This window comes from Chiloscyllium plagiosum, unplaced genomic scaffold, assembly GCF_037043375.1.
Source record: "Chiloscyllium plagiosum isolate Xiang-an unplaced genomic scaffold, Cpla_swu_hap1 HiC_scaffold_31, whole genome shotgun sequence".
Taxonomy (NCBI): domain Eukaryota; kingdom Metazoa; phylum Chordata; class Chondrichthyes; order Orectolobiformes; family Hemiscylliidae; genus Chiloscyllium; species Chiloscyllium plagiosum.
In genome coordinates, this window is record NW_028270169.1 from 51,011,877 (window position 1) to 51,031,306 (window position 19,430).

At 41.1% G+C, this 19,430-nt stretch overlaps 1 protein-coding gene across 3 annotated transcripts in view; it reads right to left on the reverse strand.

Annotated features, from left to right (window-relative positions):
- LOC122564151 (AP-2 complex subunit beta) overlaps positions 1–19,430 on the reverse strand; it is a 318,942-nt gene that overhangs the window by 280,358 nt on the left and 19,154 nt on the right. For all 3 annotated transcript variants that reach the window (XM_087977539.1, XM_087977536.1, XM_087977537.1), the window contains 2 exons: positions 18,357–18,414; positions 15,636–15,741 (listed from right to left, as the gene is read on the reverse strand). In XM_087977539.1, the coding sequence (XP_087833665.1) occupies positions 15,636–15,741; positions 18,357–18,393 (143 nt within the window). In that variant the 5' untranslated portion in view covers positions 18,394–18,414. The remainder of the gene's footprint in view (positions 1–15,635; positions 15,742–18,356; positions 18,415–19,430) is intronic.

The window sequence follows — 19,430 nt, forward strand, 5'->3', positions numbered from 1 at the left end:
GCAGGGGCTTAGAGGGGAACTGCTTGTGTAGGTGCTCCGATATATCTGCTGTCCTTTCTCTCTTAGATGGAGCTCACAGGTTTGGAAGGTTTCGTAGATGAAACCTTGCTACAGTGCATCTTGTAGGTGGTACCAAACAAACATTTGCTGCTGTGCAGCAGTGGAGGGATTGTATGATGAAGGTGGTGGATACGATGCATGCTGCTTGGACATGGATGATGCCAAAGGTCTCAAGTGTTGATGAATTGGCACTTATCCAGGCATGCAGGAAATATTCCATAGTACTCCTGTTGTGCACCTTGTAGACAGCAGATAGGTTTCTGGGGAGTCAGGTGGTGAGTTAGTGAGTACAGAATTCTGAACTTTGAGGAGTGTTGTACAAGAAGGAGACCAAGTATATAGTTCATTGAAAGCGACAACACAGGTAGACAGGGTGGTGAAGGAGGCATGGCGAAACTTTGCAAAGGGATACGGCAGATGGAGTACAATGTTAATAAATGTAAAGTCATCCGTTCTGGGAATAATGAGGACTATGAATTGAATGTTAAAAAATTGCAGCATGCTGCTGTGCAGAGGGACCTGGGTGTCCATGTGCATGAACCACAGATGATTGGTCTGCAGATGCAACAGGTAATTAAAAAGGCAGGTGGGATTTTGTCCTTCATTGCTAAAGGGATTGAGTTTAAAAGCAGGTTATGTTGCCGCTGTAGGTGCTGCTGAGGTCACACCTGGAATACTATGCGTAGTTTTGGTCTCCTTATTTGAGAAAGGATGTACTGGCAGGAGGGGGGGTGCAGAGGAGGTTCACTAGGTTGATTCCGGAGTTGAGGGGGTTGACTTATGAGGAGAGACTGAGTAGACTGGGATTATATTCAATGGAATTCAGAAGAATGAGGGGGATCTTATAGAAACATATAAAACTTTGAAGGGAATAGATAGGATAGAATAGAATAGAGAGGATGTTTCCATGGCAGGTGAAACTAGGACAAGAGGGCAGAGCCTCAAGATTAGGGGGAGCAGAGTGAAGTGAATCTTCACCCAGAGTGAAGTGAATCTTTGGAATTCCCTACCCAATGAAGTAGTTGAGGCTCCCTCAGTAAATGTTTTTAAACTTAATCTTTTGAACAGTAAAGGAATTAAAGGTTATAGTGAGGGGGCGGGAAAGTGGAGCTGAAGCCATGAAAAGATCAGCCATGATCGTAGTGAATAGTGGAGCAAGCTTGAAGGGCCAGATGGCTATTCCTGCTCCTCATTCTGCTGTTCTTATGCCAGCCTTCATTGATCAAGGCATTAAGTACGGGAGTTGGAATGTTACGTTATAGTTGCATAAGTCATTGGAGAGGCTGCATTTGGAGTATTGAGTACACATCTGGTCACCCTGCTATAGCAAAGACATAGAAAGAGTTCAAAGAAGATTTATAAAGATGTTGCCAGGACTGGTAGGCTTAAGTTACAGGGAGAGGTTGGCTAGGATAGGACTTTATTTCTTGGAATGCAGCAGAATGAGGGGTGACCTTATTGAGGTGCATAAAATCATGATGGGCATACATAGGATGAATGCATATAGTCTTTTTCCCAGGGATGGAGAATTGAAAACTAGAGAGCATAGGTTTAAGGTGAGAGAAGAAAGATTTGAGAAGGACTTGAGGGGCAACTTCTTCATGCAGAGTGTGGTGAGTGTATATGGAATGGGTTGCCACAGAAAGTGGCTGAGGCAAATACAATAGCAACATCTAAAAAACATTTGGATAGATACGTGGATAGGAAGGGTTTAAGAGGGACATGGACCAAATACAGGCAATTGGAACTAGCTGAGTGGGCACCATGATCAACATGGACCAGTTTGGGCTGAAGGGCCTGTTTCCATGCTCTATTACTCTATGAGTCTGTAGTCTAGAAGCTCTGTGGCCATCACTATTGTGGTGGTGCTGGGGAAGCTGAAAGGTCTAAGGGTGGATAAATCACCCAGACCAGATGGACCAAACTCCAGAATGCTGAAAGAGGAGATTATGGAGGCATTGGTGGTGAGCTTTCAGCAACCACTGGAGGGTCCCAAGTTGTGGAAAATGGCTAATGTAATATCCCGTTTAAGAGAGGGAGGCAGAAATTTAACGGGGGATGGGTTGTTCTTGCCTGAAAAATCAGTTAGAATTCTTTAAAGTGGTAACTAGTAAGTTAAATGAAGGAGACAGCCAGTGGACATCATTTATTTGATAAGGTCTTACACAAGGTGCTACACAGGAGGCTGCTAATTAGATAAGAGCTCACGGCAAGGTACTGGCAGAGGACTAGCTGACTGGCAGAAAGTAGGGAATGGAGATAACAGAACCTTTTTCAGGATGGCATTTGGTGACGATTAGTGTTCCGCACGTGACCACATGGAGAGCACAACTATTCACGTTATATGACAATAAGTTGGATGAAACAACTGAGGGCATTGTTGCTAATTGTACAGATGACATAAAGATAGGTGGAGGGACAGGTAGTGTTGAGGAGGCAGGGTGGCTGCAGAAGTATTTGGTAACAGCTCGGCATGGGGACAAAGAAATGGCAGATTGAATGCAATGGGTTCAATTGGCAGTTCAGTTTGAAAGGCAAGAGTAAATCAATATTCATTTTGAGAGGGCTCAAATACAAAATTAGGGAGTATTGATAAGGCTATATAAGGCTCTGGTCAGACTACATTTGGTGGGGAGGATCCAGAGGCGGTTCTCAACAGTGGAACCAGAGATGAAGGGCTTGTCAGATGAGGCCTTGCCAGATGACTCTGGGTCTATACTCGATGGAGTTTGGAAGGATGAAGAGGGATTTGATTGAAACTTACAGAATACTGACAGCCCTGGATGCAGTGGACATGGAGAAGATGCTTCCATTATTGGGAGAACTGAGCACCTGAGAACACAGCCTCATAGCTAGGGGATGACCCTCCAGAACTGAGATGAGGAGGAATTTCTTCAGCCACAGAGTGGTGAAGGTGTGGAACTCATTGCTGCAGACATCTGTGTAGACCAAGTCATTCAATGTCTTTATGACAGAAATAGGTGCTTGATTAGTAAAGGAAGTTACAGAGAGAAAGCAAGAGAAACCGATCAGCTACAGTCAAATGGTGCAGGAGACTTGGTGGGTCAAACAGCCTAACTCTTTTCCTATCTCCTATGATCACCTGATTTTAATTCTTACTGATTTTGTTTGCTTTTCTGCTGTAGACATCTTATTTGCTGATAAATACGAACAACAGGTTAACCTGCACAAGAGATCTGACATGGAAATATTCTCATCTTCTAAAGTGAAAGCAGACAGAACGGCCTCTTCAAATATCTTTCAATAAACAATGATTAATTCTCAAACTTGGACTTGATGATTTTGCACTGCAGAGTAACATTCAGCTCTCAGCTCATAACAGACATATTCTGTATATGGAAAGTATTGATCCAATTTCAGAAGAGGAGATTATGGAATGAGTTGGACTGTGACAACCAACGCGCTGCAGCTCATTTCGGAACAGAAAAGAAACAAAGCATTTGAATGCTGTATTGCATTTCGCTTTAACCAACAGACCTCTAGATCTGTTTCCATATTCATACAAGATTATGCTAATTTGCTTAATAAGTTCTTGATCTCCACAAGATTCAAAAATATGAAAAAACAGGTCAAATCAAAATGACCATGAACTTATCTGCTAGGAAATGGCTGCATCAGTCAGTATTTGTTTAAGTTGTGTCCCCAATGGGAGTGGTGAGTTGCACCAAAGTACAGAAAATAAGGGATTTAAGGTCATTCAGAACTGAGTGCCATTTTAAGCTAACAGAATATTTTCATAATAACAGGTTTGTATCGCTGCCACTTATGGAGATATCCAGGATGGAAACAGATCCTTCATTCCAACTAGTCCATGCCAAAGCTTCTGTAACCACAACGTTCCAGCCCTTGTCTCGGATTGTTATTCCCTACTATCCTGCACGTTCCAAGCAGCACCTATATGCTTGATCCACTCAGGGCAGCCTCAGTAACTATAGGTGCAGTTACAGCAAGCCAATTCAAACAAAATCAGCACTGAAGGAAAAGATGGCCTGCCTCTAATCATAGAGGGACAAATGTTATAACGGCATCAATCAGAATATCGAATGTACTAATGTCATGACAGATTGCAGCATATATTCAAAGTACTTATGGAGGCAAAATGCAAAAGGACTCTATACCTCCTTCTGTTTGTTCAAGTCAATGCAAGAAATTCCATGTATCTTCTGAAGAGCCAGGAGCTCTCCACTGAGGCAGCTTCAAGGTAGCTTCCCCAAAAAGCAAAATGAAACCAATCTATTAAAACTAACAACTACTAAAGCAGCAATCTCAGGTAGGACACAGAATGGCCACTGTGGAACATAATATTTGTACAGTATAGTACAGGCCATCGAGCAGGATTAGCCTCGACATGTAATCGTCTGAAAGTGGAAGGGGTCTCAATAGTTCCACTCCCCAATATCAATCACTCACACTGGGGTGAACTCAAAAAATATTTTGACAAATTAAACATGAAGGAAAGCACTGGGAAAAATTAGAAAATAAATCGATGATGAGCAGTAATAGGGTATGAGTGAGAGGTAATTAAAAACTAACAGAAATTCTGAAAAAGCAGTCAATTCAGAATCATCAGTATCCACAACAAAATCTTGGTTCAATTTGGATTAGAGTTGATCGAGTTATTCACAGAAAAAGAACAGAGTTCTAATCAAAATCACAATCTGTAGGCATCATATATTAAACCAATCTTCTGGCATGATGCCATTCACCATACATAATCAGTTGGAAATAAGTTGGAGAATAGAATAATTCAGAGAGGAGTTAACGGTAGATAAGGAAACTGTGGATGAAATGAGCAAGTATTTTGCTTCTGTCTTCTCAATAGAGAATACAACATCAGTAATACCTGTAAATTAGGAATTGAAGAAAAAGAGGAACTTGGTGAAATTATAATCATCAGGGAAGTAGTACTGCATAAATTGATGGAAGTGAGAGTTGAAACTGGGTCCTACTGAGCTAACATACTCAAATCTTAAAAGTGATGGCTAATGTTGTAATAGTACTCCTTCAAAATTTGTTAGATTCTGGAAAAGTTCCTTTAGATTCTGGAAAAGTTCCATTAGATTCGAAGACTACAAATATACTCCCTCTATTGTGCATGGCAGAAAACAAGAAATTATAAGCTGATTGATCACTGAGGTGGTTATAACTGGATACATGGGAAAATTCTCAAGGTAATCAAGAGGAGTCAGTGTAGTTCTGTGAGCAGAAAATCATATTTAAGCGATTTATTGGAATTCTTTGAGGGAGTAACATGCATTGTAAATTAAGGGGTGACCTGTTGATGTCCTGTATTTCAGTTTCCAGAAGAACTTGAGAAGATGCAACATAAATGATTATGACTCCAAATGGGAGTTCATGATATACAGGGTAACATCCTAGCCTGGACAGAAGACTGTTTGGCTGAGAGAAGACAGTACATGTAAACGTGTCTTTTTCAGCTTGGCAGAATGTGATGAGTAGAGTCCCACAGGGATATGTACTCAGCTGTCAATGTTTTACAATTTGTACCAATGATTTAGACGACAGGTTTGAAGTCATGGTGGCTAAATGTCCAAATGACAAAGTTGGATAGGAATGTATGTGGTGAAGATGGCAATAACAAGACTGTATACCAATATAGAAATGTTTAGTGAATTGGAAAAATCCTATCAAATGGAGTACCATTGTGGGAAAATGAGAGGTTGTTCACCTCTCATAGCAAAGACTATTATATAAACACAGAATGACTGCAGTATTCCAGGTGCAGAGAGACCTTAGCGTCCTAACGCATATTTCACAAAATAGTTAGTAAGTACAGCAAGTGATTATGGTAGTGCATAGAATGTGTCACTTTTCTGAGAGAAAAATTGGAGATTAAAAATAATCATTGTGTACCTCAGTTATGAGGCATTGATGAGGCCATATCTCAAATACCATGTACAATTTTATCTCATTATTTGAGGAAGAATGTAAATATATTCAAGGCAGTTGCGAGGAAGGTTAGTAGATCTATACCTGAAATGAGCAGAATGTTAAAGACAGACAGACTTGGACCTGCTGAGCTTATCTTCACTGGATTCTAGAAACGTGGAGGGTGGGTTGATTAGAGTTATATGAATGGGCTTGATAAGTAAGTGAAAAGGCTCTTATAAGTGGGTCCAGAACACAGACACTGTTTCAACATTAAGGATCACTCTATTCGAAGAGATAAGGAGAGCTTTTCTCTTAGGCTTTTACAATTTTGGAACCTGCTTCAGTAGGTAGTGGAGGCAGAGTCATTGAAAGTTTAAGCCAGAGGTAAGTAGATAGAGACAGATAGATTGGCTTAGGGTCTGTTTCCATGCTTATAACTCCATGATCTGCTTGAATGGCAACGGGCCGAATGTCTACTTCTGCTCTTAATTCAAATGTATGTTTGTATGTAACTCTTCACTAGCAATTGGAGTCAGCCCATTACAATTGTCCTATCACGAGCCACTGGTTTTGGTTACTAAACAATAACTTGGCAATCCATATTGCTAGTGTTGTCAATAATAATTGCAAATTCGCTGCATGCTGCAAGTGCTGCGTAGCTTCAGGTTACCTTATTGCAGCTGCAATCTCATATTACAACACATGGTGCTGGTAAGACACACGGATTCCAACCTGCCACAAAAACAGCACCACAGGAATCTGAAAAAATTCCCAATCACATCATCTGGAGCCACAAAGCAAACTCCCTTTCCACAGTACAGGAAAAATGGAAATATCCTTTTGTTAAATGTTTACACTCTGGTGAATATTTCATTTCAAGTTCATTAACTGCTATCCAGGGTGAAGTCTGGAAATAAAGAGCTAGCCATGAAAATGCTTAATGACCAACAGGTAACGAGAGGAGATCCTCAGGGGTCAGTGCTGGGCCCGTTACTGTTTGTTATCTGTATCAACGATTTGGATGAGAGTGTACAAGGCATGATTACTAAAATAGGAGATACCGTGCACAGTGAGGAAGATTGTCAGATATTGCAGTAGGGCCTTGGTCGACTGGAGAAATGGGCTGAGAAATATCTATATTAAACTCTGTTTGCTAAGTGTGAGGTCTTGCATTTTGGAAAGTCAAATCGAGGTAAGAGTTTCATGGTAAATGGTAGGGCTTAAGGAGTTTATTGGAACAGAGGGACCCTGGAGTTCACTTCTCTGAGACGGGGCACTGAAGGCGGCTTTTGGTACACTGGCCTTCAACAGTATAGAAGTTGGGAAGTTGTGTTGCAGTTATACAGGATATTGGTGAGGCTGCATTTGGAGTATTGTGCTCAGTTTTGGTCACCTTGCTATAGGAAGGATGTTATTAAACTGGAAAGAATGCAGAAGGAATTTGCAAGGATGTTGCCAGGACTCAACGGTCCAATTAAAAAGGAGAGGTTGAACAAGCTAGGACTTTTTTTGTTGGTAAGAGAAGGGACAAACTTATAAAGGCGTATAAGATCATGAGAGGCATGGATAGGGTGAATGCACTCAGCCTTTTACCCAGGGTTGGGGAATCGAGAACTAGAGGGCATCAGTTTAAGGTTAGAGGGGAAAGAATAAAAGGGAACCTGAGGGGCAACTTTTTTTTACACAGAGGGTGGTACGCATATGGAATGAGCTGCCAGCAGAAGTGGTTGAGGTGGGTGTATTAACAACATTTAAAAGGCATTTGGACAAATACATGGATAGTAAAGGTTTAGAAGGATATGGGCCAAGTGCAGGGAAATAGGGTTAGCGCGGATGGACATTTTGGTTGGCATGGACCAGTTTGGGCCAAAGGGCCTGTCTCCGTGCTGTAGGACTCTATGAGGTTCAGTGAGGTTCATCTTGGAAAGAAACTTGCTACAACTGCACCATCCAGTCTTACACTTGACTCCAGTCCAACAGAAAAGGGGGTTGACACTTAACTGTCCTGTGACAAGGACTAACAAGCTAATCAGCTGTGTCAAAGACCTTCCAGCAAGTCAGAAATGTGGCCCGTCACCACCTTCTCAAGACAACCACGGGGTGGAAATAAATGCCAGCAACACCAACATCCCTACAATTAATACTGAAACTACTTGAATTGAGACAAAGAACATTTTTATCATACATTTCAGAACTTAATAATCACTCCAAGTTCCTTCTATCCAGCCCAAAAATGATCCTCAACCATCAATCTCAGAGCACTTTATAATACCAGTGAGATATGCTTTCCACAACAACCATCCATGTTGTCAAAAATGTTCTATCAACATTTGGGAGGGCAGGAGAATTTCAGCCACTGAAGGTTGAAGCTGTCCCACCCTTTCCATTTTGCTTCACTCCAGCCAGAGACTCCAGATATTTAAGTTTTCCAGGATATGCAGAAACAGGCCCTTGAGCCAAGCAGCAAAAACTGGACTTCATCCTGCCTCTTCAACCTTTCCTCGAACTTCAACCCCAACTTGTAAGAGCAATATGTACCTCAGTCCACTGTCTAACTGAAGGATGTAAGTGGAAGCAAATATTAAACAAAACCTTACTATCACCTTAACTTGCTACAGATCAGACCACTTCTCAACTTCAACTCTTCATGGGGAAGATTTCCACAATTGTAAGGTATGTGAAGAAAAGCAGACAGCCTTAACTTTCTTCCCCTATGATCAGGATCATGGACAAATAATGCACTTAAACAGTAATAATTCCAACATTCATTCATGTCCAACATTTTGACAAAATACAGCTCTGCAAACTGAAAAAAAGGACATGAAATCAAAATATAGAAAGCAGGCATTAAGAAACAGTCGCAAACTATTCTTTCATCAGAGAGTTCGGCTCAAGTTCAACTAAGACTGCTCTCCTATAAAGAAAGGAGTTTGACTATAGCCTCATCCAGTCATAAACTCACAGCATCAAATCATCCTGACACTGACATTCTAATCTTATTGTAATCAGATTCAGAACATTCACTTGGACAGTTAATGCAAGAAGTGGAATAATCAGTGTAGCAAAAGTGCTCTTCAAAAGTTCGGATAGGGTGAAAGTCCATTGCTCCATCTGACCTGAAAGCACAGTGATCAAACTGTCCCACTCCACCATACTAACATATGTCATCTTCATAATCGTAACAGGTTACTCCCAGCCTCTCCAGGAAATTCAATGGGTAACAAAATACATTACGGGGAGAACCCCGAATGCCAAAGGTACAGCTAATCCAGCCCTTTTGATACACAGCCGTTGCAAGTTAAGAATTTAATCACCAGGGCTGTTAGCAATACTTAGACCTGCAGCAGATCTACTTTGTGCACAAACAACAAGCATTTTCAACTGAAGTAGAAACAAATTACTGCTTTAACAAAAATAATAGTTTCTTAATTGCTTTATTGCCCAAAATGGACAAGTGTTTGACTTGGTTTTAAGAACCCAAACCTTTTGAATGTGTAGCATTTGGATATGAAATTCCTTTTTCCATAATCTTTTAAACGATAAAAAACACTGAAGGGTGGACTTTCACAAATGCCCATTCTTCTCTATCTCGGTTACCTAAATAAAGTTAAAATACACCAGGACCACAGAGAAGAGGACACATTTTTACTTAAAATCAGTACGTCCTAAATTAAGGTTGTGTTATAAAACATTGGAAGTCATGGTCCAGACATCCCTATCATGCCTGGAACCACCATTCCAATCCTAATTGGTCTAACATTTACCCATTGACCTTTAGATTTCTTCTTTCCACAGTGGAGAATCCTGGGCCTCTATCGGAAAGATGTTGTAAAACTTGAAAGGGTTCAGAAAAGATTTACAAGGATGTTGCCAGGGTTGGAGGATTTGAGCTACAGGAAGAGGCTGAACAGGTTGTTTTCCCTGAAGCTTCGGAGACTGAGGGATGACCTTATAGAGGTTTACAAAATTATGAGGGGCATGGATAGGATAAATAGATAAAGTCTTTTCCCTGGGGTCGGGGAGTCCAGAACTAGAGGGCATAGGTTTAGGGTGAGAGGGGAAAGATATAAAAGAGACCTTAGGGGCAACTTTTTCACGCAGTGGGTGATATGTGTATGGAATGAGCTGCCAGAGGAAGTACTGGAGGCTGGTACAATTGTAACATTTAAAAGTCATTTGGATGGGTATATGAATAGGAAGGGTTTGGAGGGATATGGGCCAGGTGCTGGCAGGTGGGATATCTGGTCGACATGGACACGTTGGACAAAGGGTCTCTTTCCATGCTGTACTATGACTCTATGACTCTTGTTACTAAGCTGTTCAGGAAGCCCACAAACCTGCAGTGAAGAAAACCTCTGTGGAAACCACATCCCTTTCGCAGCAATCAGTTGCTAGTGTTCTGTAACTTCAATGTTTCACTGTACAGCCAGCCACTCGCAGCTGCAGTGAGAGGGTTGCGTGTCAGAAAAGCAGGATCAGACTGGCACTGTGTCAGTAGATTGGAGAGGAAAGTGTTGGGTTGGGGTTGGGGGTGGGGGGTATTGGATAAGTTCAGTGGGGATCAGTCTGGTGGTAGGTGAGTGGAGCGCGCTATTACCAATAGGGCAGGCAGTTAGGGCAGGGTGTAGAATGGGGTTGGCTGAGGGGCATGTCTAACTAGTGGTGAGTCAGTTTAATAGCAAGTGCCAAAACATTTCAATCAATTAGATTTTCCAGGCTTAAGTAAATCAGAATCCTGTGAATTTTCCCACTTTAAAGGGTCTCTTTCGGACGGTTCCAGACACAGGGGGACTTGCTCATCAGAAGAAGTAATTTTCCAGACAATTCTCAGAGATTCAATAGGGTCCTGATCCACAACTCCATAAATGCTGCTCCAATGACTTTCTACTCATTGGAATTATGGGAACCAATTATTTTGTCTATCTATACCATGCAAATTTTGTCATTTAAATTTCTAAATTCTATCAGTTCCCCATCAAAACAGGGATCAACTAAACTCTCAAAAGCAATACAGACACAGTTTATTACCCTGCCACACTGATAGCAACATATCCAAAGAGAAAGCTGATTATTACCACCTCAGGTTTGCAATCAGTGGAGATGTAAAGACTATTGCCGTTCAAAGTAAATCAGGCAGAGTCAACATTGTTCAAATATGATTTCCCTGTGAGAAAACTATCTATTAGGGCTCTTGCTGGAGATAATGCACACCATGGATGGGTGTAGGAGGTGGGGTGGGTATGTGAGAGAAGATGTAGAAGGCAATGTGCTTGGAAGTTGAACTGGGAAGTTTTAATTGAGTTCTATTCTCATGACAAGTCTGTGTGTTTATAACACAATGCATCAGGGAGAACTAGCCATTTGGATACAGAACTGGCTCAAAGGTAGAAGACAGAGGGTGGTGCTGGAGGGTTGTTTTTGACACTGGAGGCCTGTGACCAGTGGAGTGCCACAAGGATCTGTGCTGGGCCCTCTACTTTTTGTCATTTACATAAATGATTTGGATGCGAACGTAAGAGGTACAGTTAGTAAGTTTGCAGATGACACCAAAATTGGAGGTGTAGTGGACAGCGAAGAGGGTTACCTCAGACTACAACAGGATCTGGACCGGATGGGCCAATGGGCTGAGAAGTGGCAAATGGAGTTTAATTCAGATAAATGCGAGGTGCTGCATTTTGGGAAAGCAAATCTTAGCAGGACTTATACACTTAATGGTAAGGTCCTAAGGAGTGTTGGTGAACAAAGAGACCTTGGAGTGCAGGTTCATGGCTCCTTGAAACTGGAGTTGCAGGTAGATAGGATAGTGAAGGCAGCGTTTGGTAGGCTTTCCTTTATTGGTCAGAGTATTGAGTACAGGAGTTGGGAGGTCATGTTGCAGCTGTACAGGACATTGGTAAGGCCACTTTTGGAATATTGTGTGAAATTCTGGTCTCCTTCCTATTGGAAAGATGTTGTGAGACTTGAAAGGGTTCAGAAAAGATTTACAAAGATGTTGCCAGGGTTGGAGGATCTGAGCTACAGGGAGAGGCTGAACAGGTTGGGGCTGTTTTCCCTGGAGCGTCAAAAGCTGAGGGGTGACCTTATAGAGGTTTACAAAATTAGGAGGGGCATGGATAGGATAAATAGACAAAGTCTTTTCCCTGGGATCGGGGAGTCCAGAACTAGAGGGCATAGGTTTAGGGTGAGAGGGGAAAGATATAAAAGAGACCTCAGGGGCAGCATTTTCATGCAGATGATGTTACGTGTATGGAATGAGCTGCTAGAGGAAGTGGTGGAGGCTGGTACAATTGCAACAATTAAGAGGCATTTGGATGGGTATATGAATAGGAAGGGTTTGGAGGGATATGGGCCAGGTGCTGGCAGGTGGGACTAGTTTGGGTTGGGATATCTGGTCGGCATGGGCGGGTTGGACCGAAGGGTCCGTTTCCATGCTGTACATCTCTATGACTCTATGATTCCATAATGACATGACTAGCAAACTGGCAAATTACAATTCATTCCCTTTTTTTAAATTTATTCCTTACTTGTGGCTGTGTGCAAGAGTGAGGGTTACAATCAAAGAATTGTTTTAAATTATAATCATAATCATATCATCATGTCATTCAGCTTTGCTCTACAATTATAATATTAATAATGAATTGTTTAATTTTTGGATGTAAGTATGCTCGCTGAACTGAAAGGTAATTTTCAGATGTTTCGTCACCATGCTAGGTAACATCATCTGAGAGCCTCCGATGAAGTAATGGTATTATGTCCCGCTTTCTATTTGTGCATTTAGGTTTCCTTGGGCTGGTGATGCAATTTCCTGTGTTGGTGATGTCGTTTCCTGTTCTTTTTCTCAGACGGTGGTGGATGGGGTCCAAATCGATGTGTTTGTTGATAGAGTTCTGATTGGAATGCCATTCTAGGAATTCTTGTGCATGTCCCTGTTTGGCATGTTGTAGGATGGATGTGTTGTCCCAGTCAAAGTGATGCCCTTCCTCATCTGTATGTAAGGATATCAGTGATGGTGGGTCATGTCTTTTTGTGGCTAGTTTGTGTTCATGTATCCTGGTGGCTAGTTTTCTGCCTGTTTGTCACAGTTCTTACTTGGCATTCTGTAAATGATGTTCATTCTCCTTGTTGTCTGTATAGCGTCTTTTAAGTTCATTAGCTGCTATTTTAGTGTGTTGGTGGGTTTGTGAGCAACCATGATGCCAAGAGGTCTGAGTACTCTGGCAGTCTTTCAAAGATGTCTTTGATGTAGGGGAGAGTGGTTAGGGTTTGTGTGTGCGTTTGGGGTTTTTTTTTGTTCAGAAATTGGCAGACTGTGTTCATTGGGTACCTGTTATTTTTGAATATGCTGTGTAGGTGATTCTCCTCTGCTCTTTGTAGTTACTCTGAGCTGCAGTGTGTGGTGGCTCGTTGAAATAATGTTCTAATACAGTATCGTTTTTGGGTGGTGGGACGATTGCTTCGCTAGTTCAGTATTTGGTCAGTACATGCTGTTTTCCAGTAGATGCTGGTTTGAAGCTCTCCATTGACTGCTCACTCTACTGCGACATCTTGGAATGTTAGTTTGTTGTTTTCCTCCTCTTTTGTGAATTTTATGCCAGTAAGGGTATTATTGATGGTCTTGAAGGTTTCTTCTAATATTTTTCAGTTAGTGATGACAAAGGTGTCATCCACGTAGCGGACCTAAAGTTTGGATTGGATAGTTGGCAGAGCTGTTTGTTCCAGTCTCTGCATTACTGCCTCTGCTAAGAACCCTGATATTAGAGATTCTGTTGGTTTGTCTGTAGGTTTTGTTATTGAAAGTGAAGTGGTAGTAAGGTAATAGGTCCACTAGCTTGACGATACTGTCCTTGCTGATGATGTTGTTGGGTCTTCTAACAGGGTAGTCAGTGTTTCCTTGGCCAGGTTGATGCTGATGGATGTGAACAGGGCTGTTATGTTAAAGGAGACCATTATTTCATCCTCTTCTATCTTGGTATCTTTGATGGTGTTCTGGAATTCTTGGGTGGAGTAAATGGAGTGGCGTGAATCTTCTACTAAGTGTTTTAGTCTTTGGTGTAGTTCCTTGGCTAATCTATATGTTGGTGTTTTAGCTAGCGAGACTATATGTCTGAGGGGAGCTCCTGGTTTGTGAATTTTGTATAATCCGTAGAAGTGTGGCATGTTGGATCCGTCTGATTTCATTTTTTGTAAGTCTGTCTTGTTTAATTTTCTAGATTTCTGAGGTTTTTTGAGTTAGGCTGTGATTTGGTTCTCTAGTTGTGGGGTCAGATATATCGCCACCTGTTGGTAAGTGTCAGTATCTACAAGCAGTGCGTTTGCTTTCTCAATGTCTGTTCGGCTTAAAATGACTGTCAAGCTTCCTTTGCCTGCAGGTAGAATAATAATATTTTTATCTTTGAGTCCTTCTAGTGCTTTGCTTCCCTGTGTATTGAGTGTGTTTCCTTCCTTTTTCCTGCTTAATGTTGGTGCAACTGCCTGTCTGATGGTTTGCTGGGTTTCTTCTGTGAGTTGGTTGTCTTTCAGTGTTGTTTCTAATGCTACTAAGGAATTTTGCTTGTCCACATCTGGAAGTTGTAATTTAATCCTCTGACTAAGAAGGCTTTTTCAGTGTCTGTTAAGGGTCGGTCAGATAAGTTTTTTACCTATACTTCTGTGTTGTCTATGTTGTTATTTGGTATGAGTTTGTCTAGTTTTTCCAGTTTTTGTGTATGCCACTGTCTAATGTCTATGGCTTATTGTACTGTGTCTGTCCATTTATGGTCTGTCACTTGAGTGAGTAAACTTTTTTGGCGCAAAATTTCCCGGTTGTGTTTACAGAGTTTATTGTGGGCATCATTAATCATTTCTTTAAACATTCTGCTGCCATTTTGCTCTGTTATTCTTTTGGCTAGTCTGGTGTTTAGGAGAGGTTTGTATTTAAGACATTTAGGTAGTACCTGTTTCCTTAGGCATTCATGCATGAAGTACAGCTATTTGCGGGTGGCGCTCTGTAACTTCAGGCCAGTTTTAGAATATTGTACCCATAGGCATTAGCAAGTTTTGAAAAGTTTATAGTGTCAAAACAACTGAAAACGAACCTTCCAGCTCAACAAATTTAATTTCTGTTTCAGTTATAACCCTAGCGATGATATCTGTTATTCTTAAAATCTGGTTAGAATTGGACAATTGAGGGTCAAATATTTTAATTTCACTCTGTTGCAAATCCAGTGTTAGTAAGTCTGATTTGGTCTGACTTGCTATCCCTGTGTCATATGAGACAGCATCGTGGGATGGAAAGCTAACATTTCAGGTTGATGACCAATTAGAATGTGTAATTTTAAATGATTTTCAATTTTTATTTGATGTAATTTCAATTGCAGCTTTCCCAGTAGTTGCACCACCCTTCCCATTCCCTAGCAATTCCTGCTTTTCCTTTCCTTGAACACTAGCAGGACTGAGGAGCCAGGTGGAGGAGACACCAGGCTACTCAAACAGCAGTGTTAGGCACAGCATAATTTCTAGATTTGAGTGTAAATAGGTTCCCTACAAGTTATGGTGTCATTGTGGTGCTCAATAGCATCTTCAATGCTCACCATTACTGGGATTGCAAGATACAGGCCACAATATCCACCATGGTTAGAGAGAGAAACCTTCAGAGGTAAAAGTTGATTATTCCACATTCTTACCTCACATCCTTGCCAACTGTCATTGCAGCAATGACTTTCTTAACTGCTTCTTTTCTTTTCTCTTTCTTTTCATTATTCAGTTCAGCCTTCAATTCGAATATCTCTCCTGGAATGTTTAAAAAAAAGTGGACAAGATTAAGGAGAATATCACGTGCCATAGATGCAGCAGAAAGTTCTTTCACTTTGTTTCTCAACCTTTTATTCCTTCTCCTCAAGTTCACTGGATCCACAATGATCACTAATCCACTGGTACCAAGACCATTATTCACATAAATTGTAGCAGACTGTTGAATCTTGGAACCAATCTTCCCTTACTCCATCATCAACCAACCTCTCTACTATCCTGCCACAATCCCTGGACAATGACCAGGAACTGGAATCCGGAATGCTGTTATTTGGGTATCCACTCTCTATTCAATAAAAGCAGGAGGCTACAGGTCAGTTAGCTTAGCATTTGTCATAGGGAAAATTGGATACATTCAAGGTAAATCAGGCAAAGTCAACATGATTTTGTCCAAGGGAAATCATATTTGAATAGTCTATTGGAGTTCTTCATGGAGGGAATGTGCACCATGGATAAAGAGGAAGCTGTAATGCACTGTACTTATACTGAATAAACTGAAAAATATGAAGTATGATCTTGATAGGGTAGTGAATCTTGCCTCTTATGGGAGAATCTAGGACTAGGGGTCACTGTTTAAAAATGAGGGGCTGCCAAATCAAGGTAGACATGAGGCAATTTTTTTTCAGAGCTTCAAGAGTCTTTGGAATTCTCTTTCTGAAAAGGTGATGGGAGCAGAGTCCTTGAATATTTTTCAGACAAAGGTAAACAGACTCTTATTAAGCAAGGATTGATCATTATCGTGGATTTCAGTTTACAATCAGATCAATGATCTTACTGCGACAGTGCAGCAATCTTGAGGAGCTCCTAATTCACATGTTCGGATGGAGCTGTAGAACACTTACTACTTCCCAAAGCCAATGTCAACCTCCTCAACATAGACCAATGGTAGAACTTAATAGTTCAATACAATGTCATATGGCATATTTTTATCAGGAAATGCAAAAAATAAACAAGTTGTGTGTTTTCCCATCTCACCCATTGACAAGAACAAATGCACCACAGATTAAGGCACCACTAGCAAATACTGAGTACCATGAAAACAGACAAGCTCATGGTAATGCTAAGAAACTGGTTGCATAAATCCCTAAACCAAAATGAGTTAGCAGAAATGTACTTGGTTCGCTGCTGAAGTGTCCAAAAATAGCATAAAAGTTCCCGGTACACTGAGAAAAAGGTATTCACTACAGTGGAATTTATCTGCTGAGCACAAGGGCTCACATTCACAATAACTAATCCATCCATGAGCTGAGCTCCTTGCTTGTATCAAATTAAATCTTGATGAATTGTAAGTCATGGAGTCATAGAAATGTACAGCATGGAAACAGACCCTTCGGCCCAACCCGTCCATTCTGACCAGATATCCCAACCCAATATAGTCCCATCTGTCACCACCCGGACCATATCCCTCCAAACCCTTCCTATTCATATACCCATCCAAATGCCTCTTAAATGTTGCAATTGTACCAGCCTCCACCACATCCTCTGGCAGCTCATTCCATACACGTAACACCCTCTGCATGAAAAAGTTGCCCCTTAGGTCTCTTTTATATCTTTCCCCTCTCACCCTAAACCTATGCCCTCTAGTTCTGGACTCCCTGACCACAGGGAAAAGACTTTGTCTATTTATCCTATCCATGCCCCTCATAATTTTGTAAACCTCTATAAGGTCACCCCTCAGCCTCCGACGCTCCAGGGAAAACAGCCCCAGCCTGTTCAGCCTCTCCCTGTAGCTCAAATCCTCCAACCCTGGCAACATCTTTGTAAATCTTTTCTGAACCCTTTCAAGTTTCACAACATCTTTCCGATAGGAAGGAGACCAGAACTGCACACAATATTCCAACAGTGGCCTAACCAATGTCCTGTACAGCTGCAACATGACCTCCCAACTCCTGTATTCAATACTCTGACCAATAAAGGAAAGCATACCAAACGCCTTCTTCACTATCCTATCTACCTGCAACTCCACTTTCAAGGAGCTATGAACCTGCATTCCAAGGTGTCTTTGTTCAGCAACAGTCCCTAGGACCTTACCATTAAGTGTATAAGTCCTGCTAAGATTTGCTTTCCCAAAATGCAGCACCTCGCATTTATCTGAATTAAACTCCATCTGCCACTTCTCAGCCCATTGGCCCATCTTACTATTGAAACCCTGTATACTTTAGACTTGGTCAAATTCTACCTTTCAGGGCATTTATTCATCACAATTTTCCACTTCATGGCCAGAAACTATTGCACAGCACTAGTTTTTATACACAGTGCATATTCAATATTACAGCACTGCAGATTCAAACACTTCAATGCATTTTTTTTTCCCTTCTGCATACACCACTGCTGCATTGTGCAGAGGAACTTGGCAGAAAGCAACCACAACACCCACTTCTGTTGGCTCACGCCTCGGATTCTCTTTTGTCTTCCCAACAGTTCTGCTGATAATGGAAAGAAGATCATTGTGTCATGCCTATAATCTGAGCTTTAGTTTCCCAAAGTGCAATACTGGATAGTCACACAACTCAAAACACCGTAAACTTCAGGGTTTTGCCAGGTTGCACGTGCAGTCACAATAAACAATCAAGAAGAAATCACACCAAAAAACCCACCTTTTTTATTAGTGGTGAAATACTTCGAGTCAGTCATGGTGGCAATATTTTAAGCTTCCTGCAAAAGAGTAAAGAATTTAGAAAATTCTGTTTCTTTTTCTTTTCGAGACAAGAGCAGAAAATGAATTAGTAACTGCATCAATAGTTCAAGTGAGCATTAACGCCAGACAGCATTACTGTAGTCTCAGGAATACTGCTGCTTGGTTTTCATATATAGCTGAGAAAACACTTCTTCAGCCAGTGAATCTATTTTAGCTTTTTTGTTGACGGCTTGTGTCTGGAGACTAACGTTTGGCATAGAATAAAAAACAGATCTAATCATCAACATCACATTGCTGTTCATGGGAACTTGTTGCCACATTTCTGATATTACAACAGTAACTACTGTCAACAATAACTCACTGAATACAGTCACTTTGAGACTGTGAGGCTGTAAAAAACACCATATAAATTTAAGTTATTTCTTTTCACTGCAATGAAATCCAAACCAGAGTAGAGATAAAGTCTCCAATATTTGATGTTAAGTCAGTCCCATCTGAGATGAATGGGAGCTGCCTGAATATCAAACAGAAAGAGAACAGTTCAACAAAACGCAACTCTAAAATGTTCAATGCACCTTGTAAAGACTATAAACATGGTTTGTCAGAACTGAAAATTTTGCATTTGCAATCGATGCAATGGGTGGGTGAGAGAATCTCTTGTTAGAAGTTAAGGCAACAGTACCACTTGGAGGCTTATCACCAAGCTAATTCTCCTAAAATTGACTTCGGAGCATTTTGACACAAACTCAGGATACTGGAATTGAGAGGAAAAATAATTCCGTAACTCCACACTGATATTGTTCACTTGAGTGAGCAATAAACTCATCAGAAGCCGCAAGTTTTTTTTTTCTAACTGTCCAAAATAATGTGTGAAGAGTTGAATTTAAAAGAACTGCAATGAGTCAGTCAACAGCAAGCTGCTGCAGCTGTTAATTTGTCAAAGTTGTAAAAATGTGATATTTTCTTCACAGGCTGGCTGTGAGAAACCAACAAACAAAGAACAAGCATCACATGCCCAAAGAGCTAATGGAAT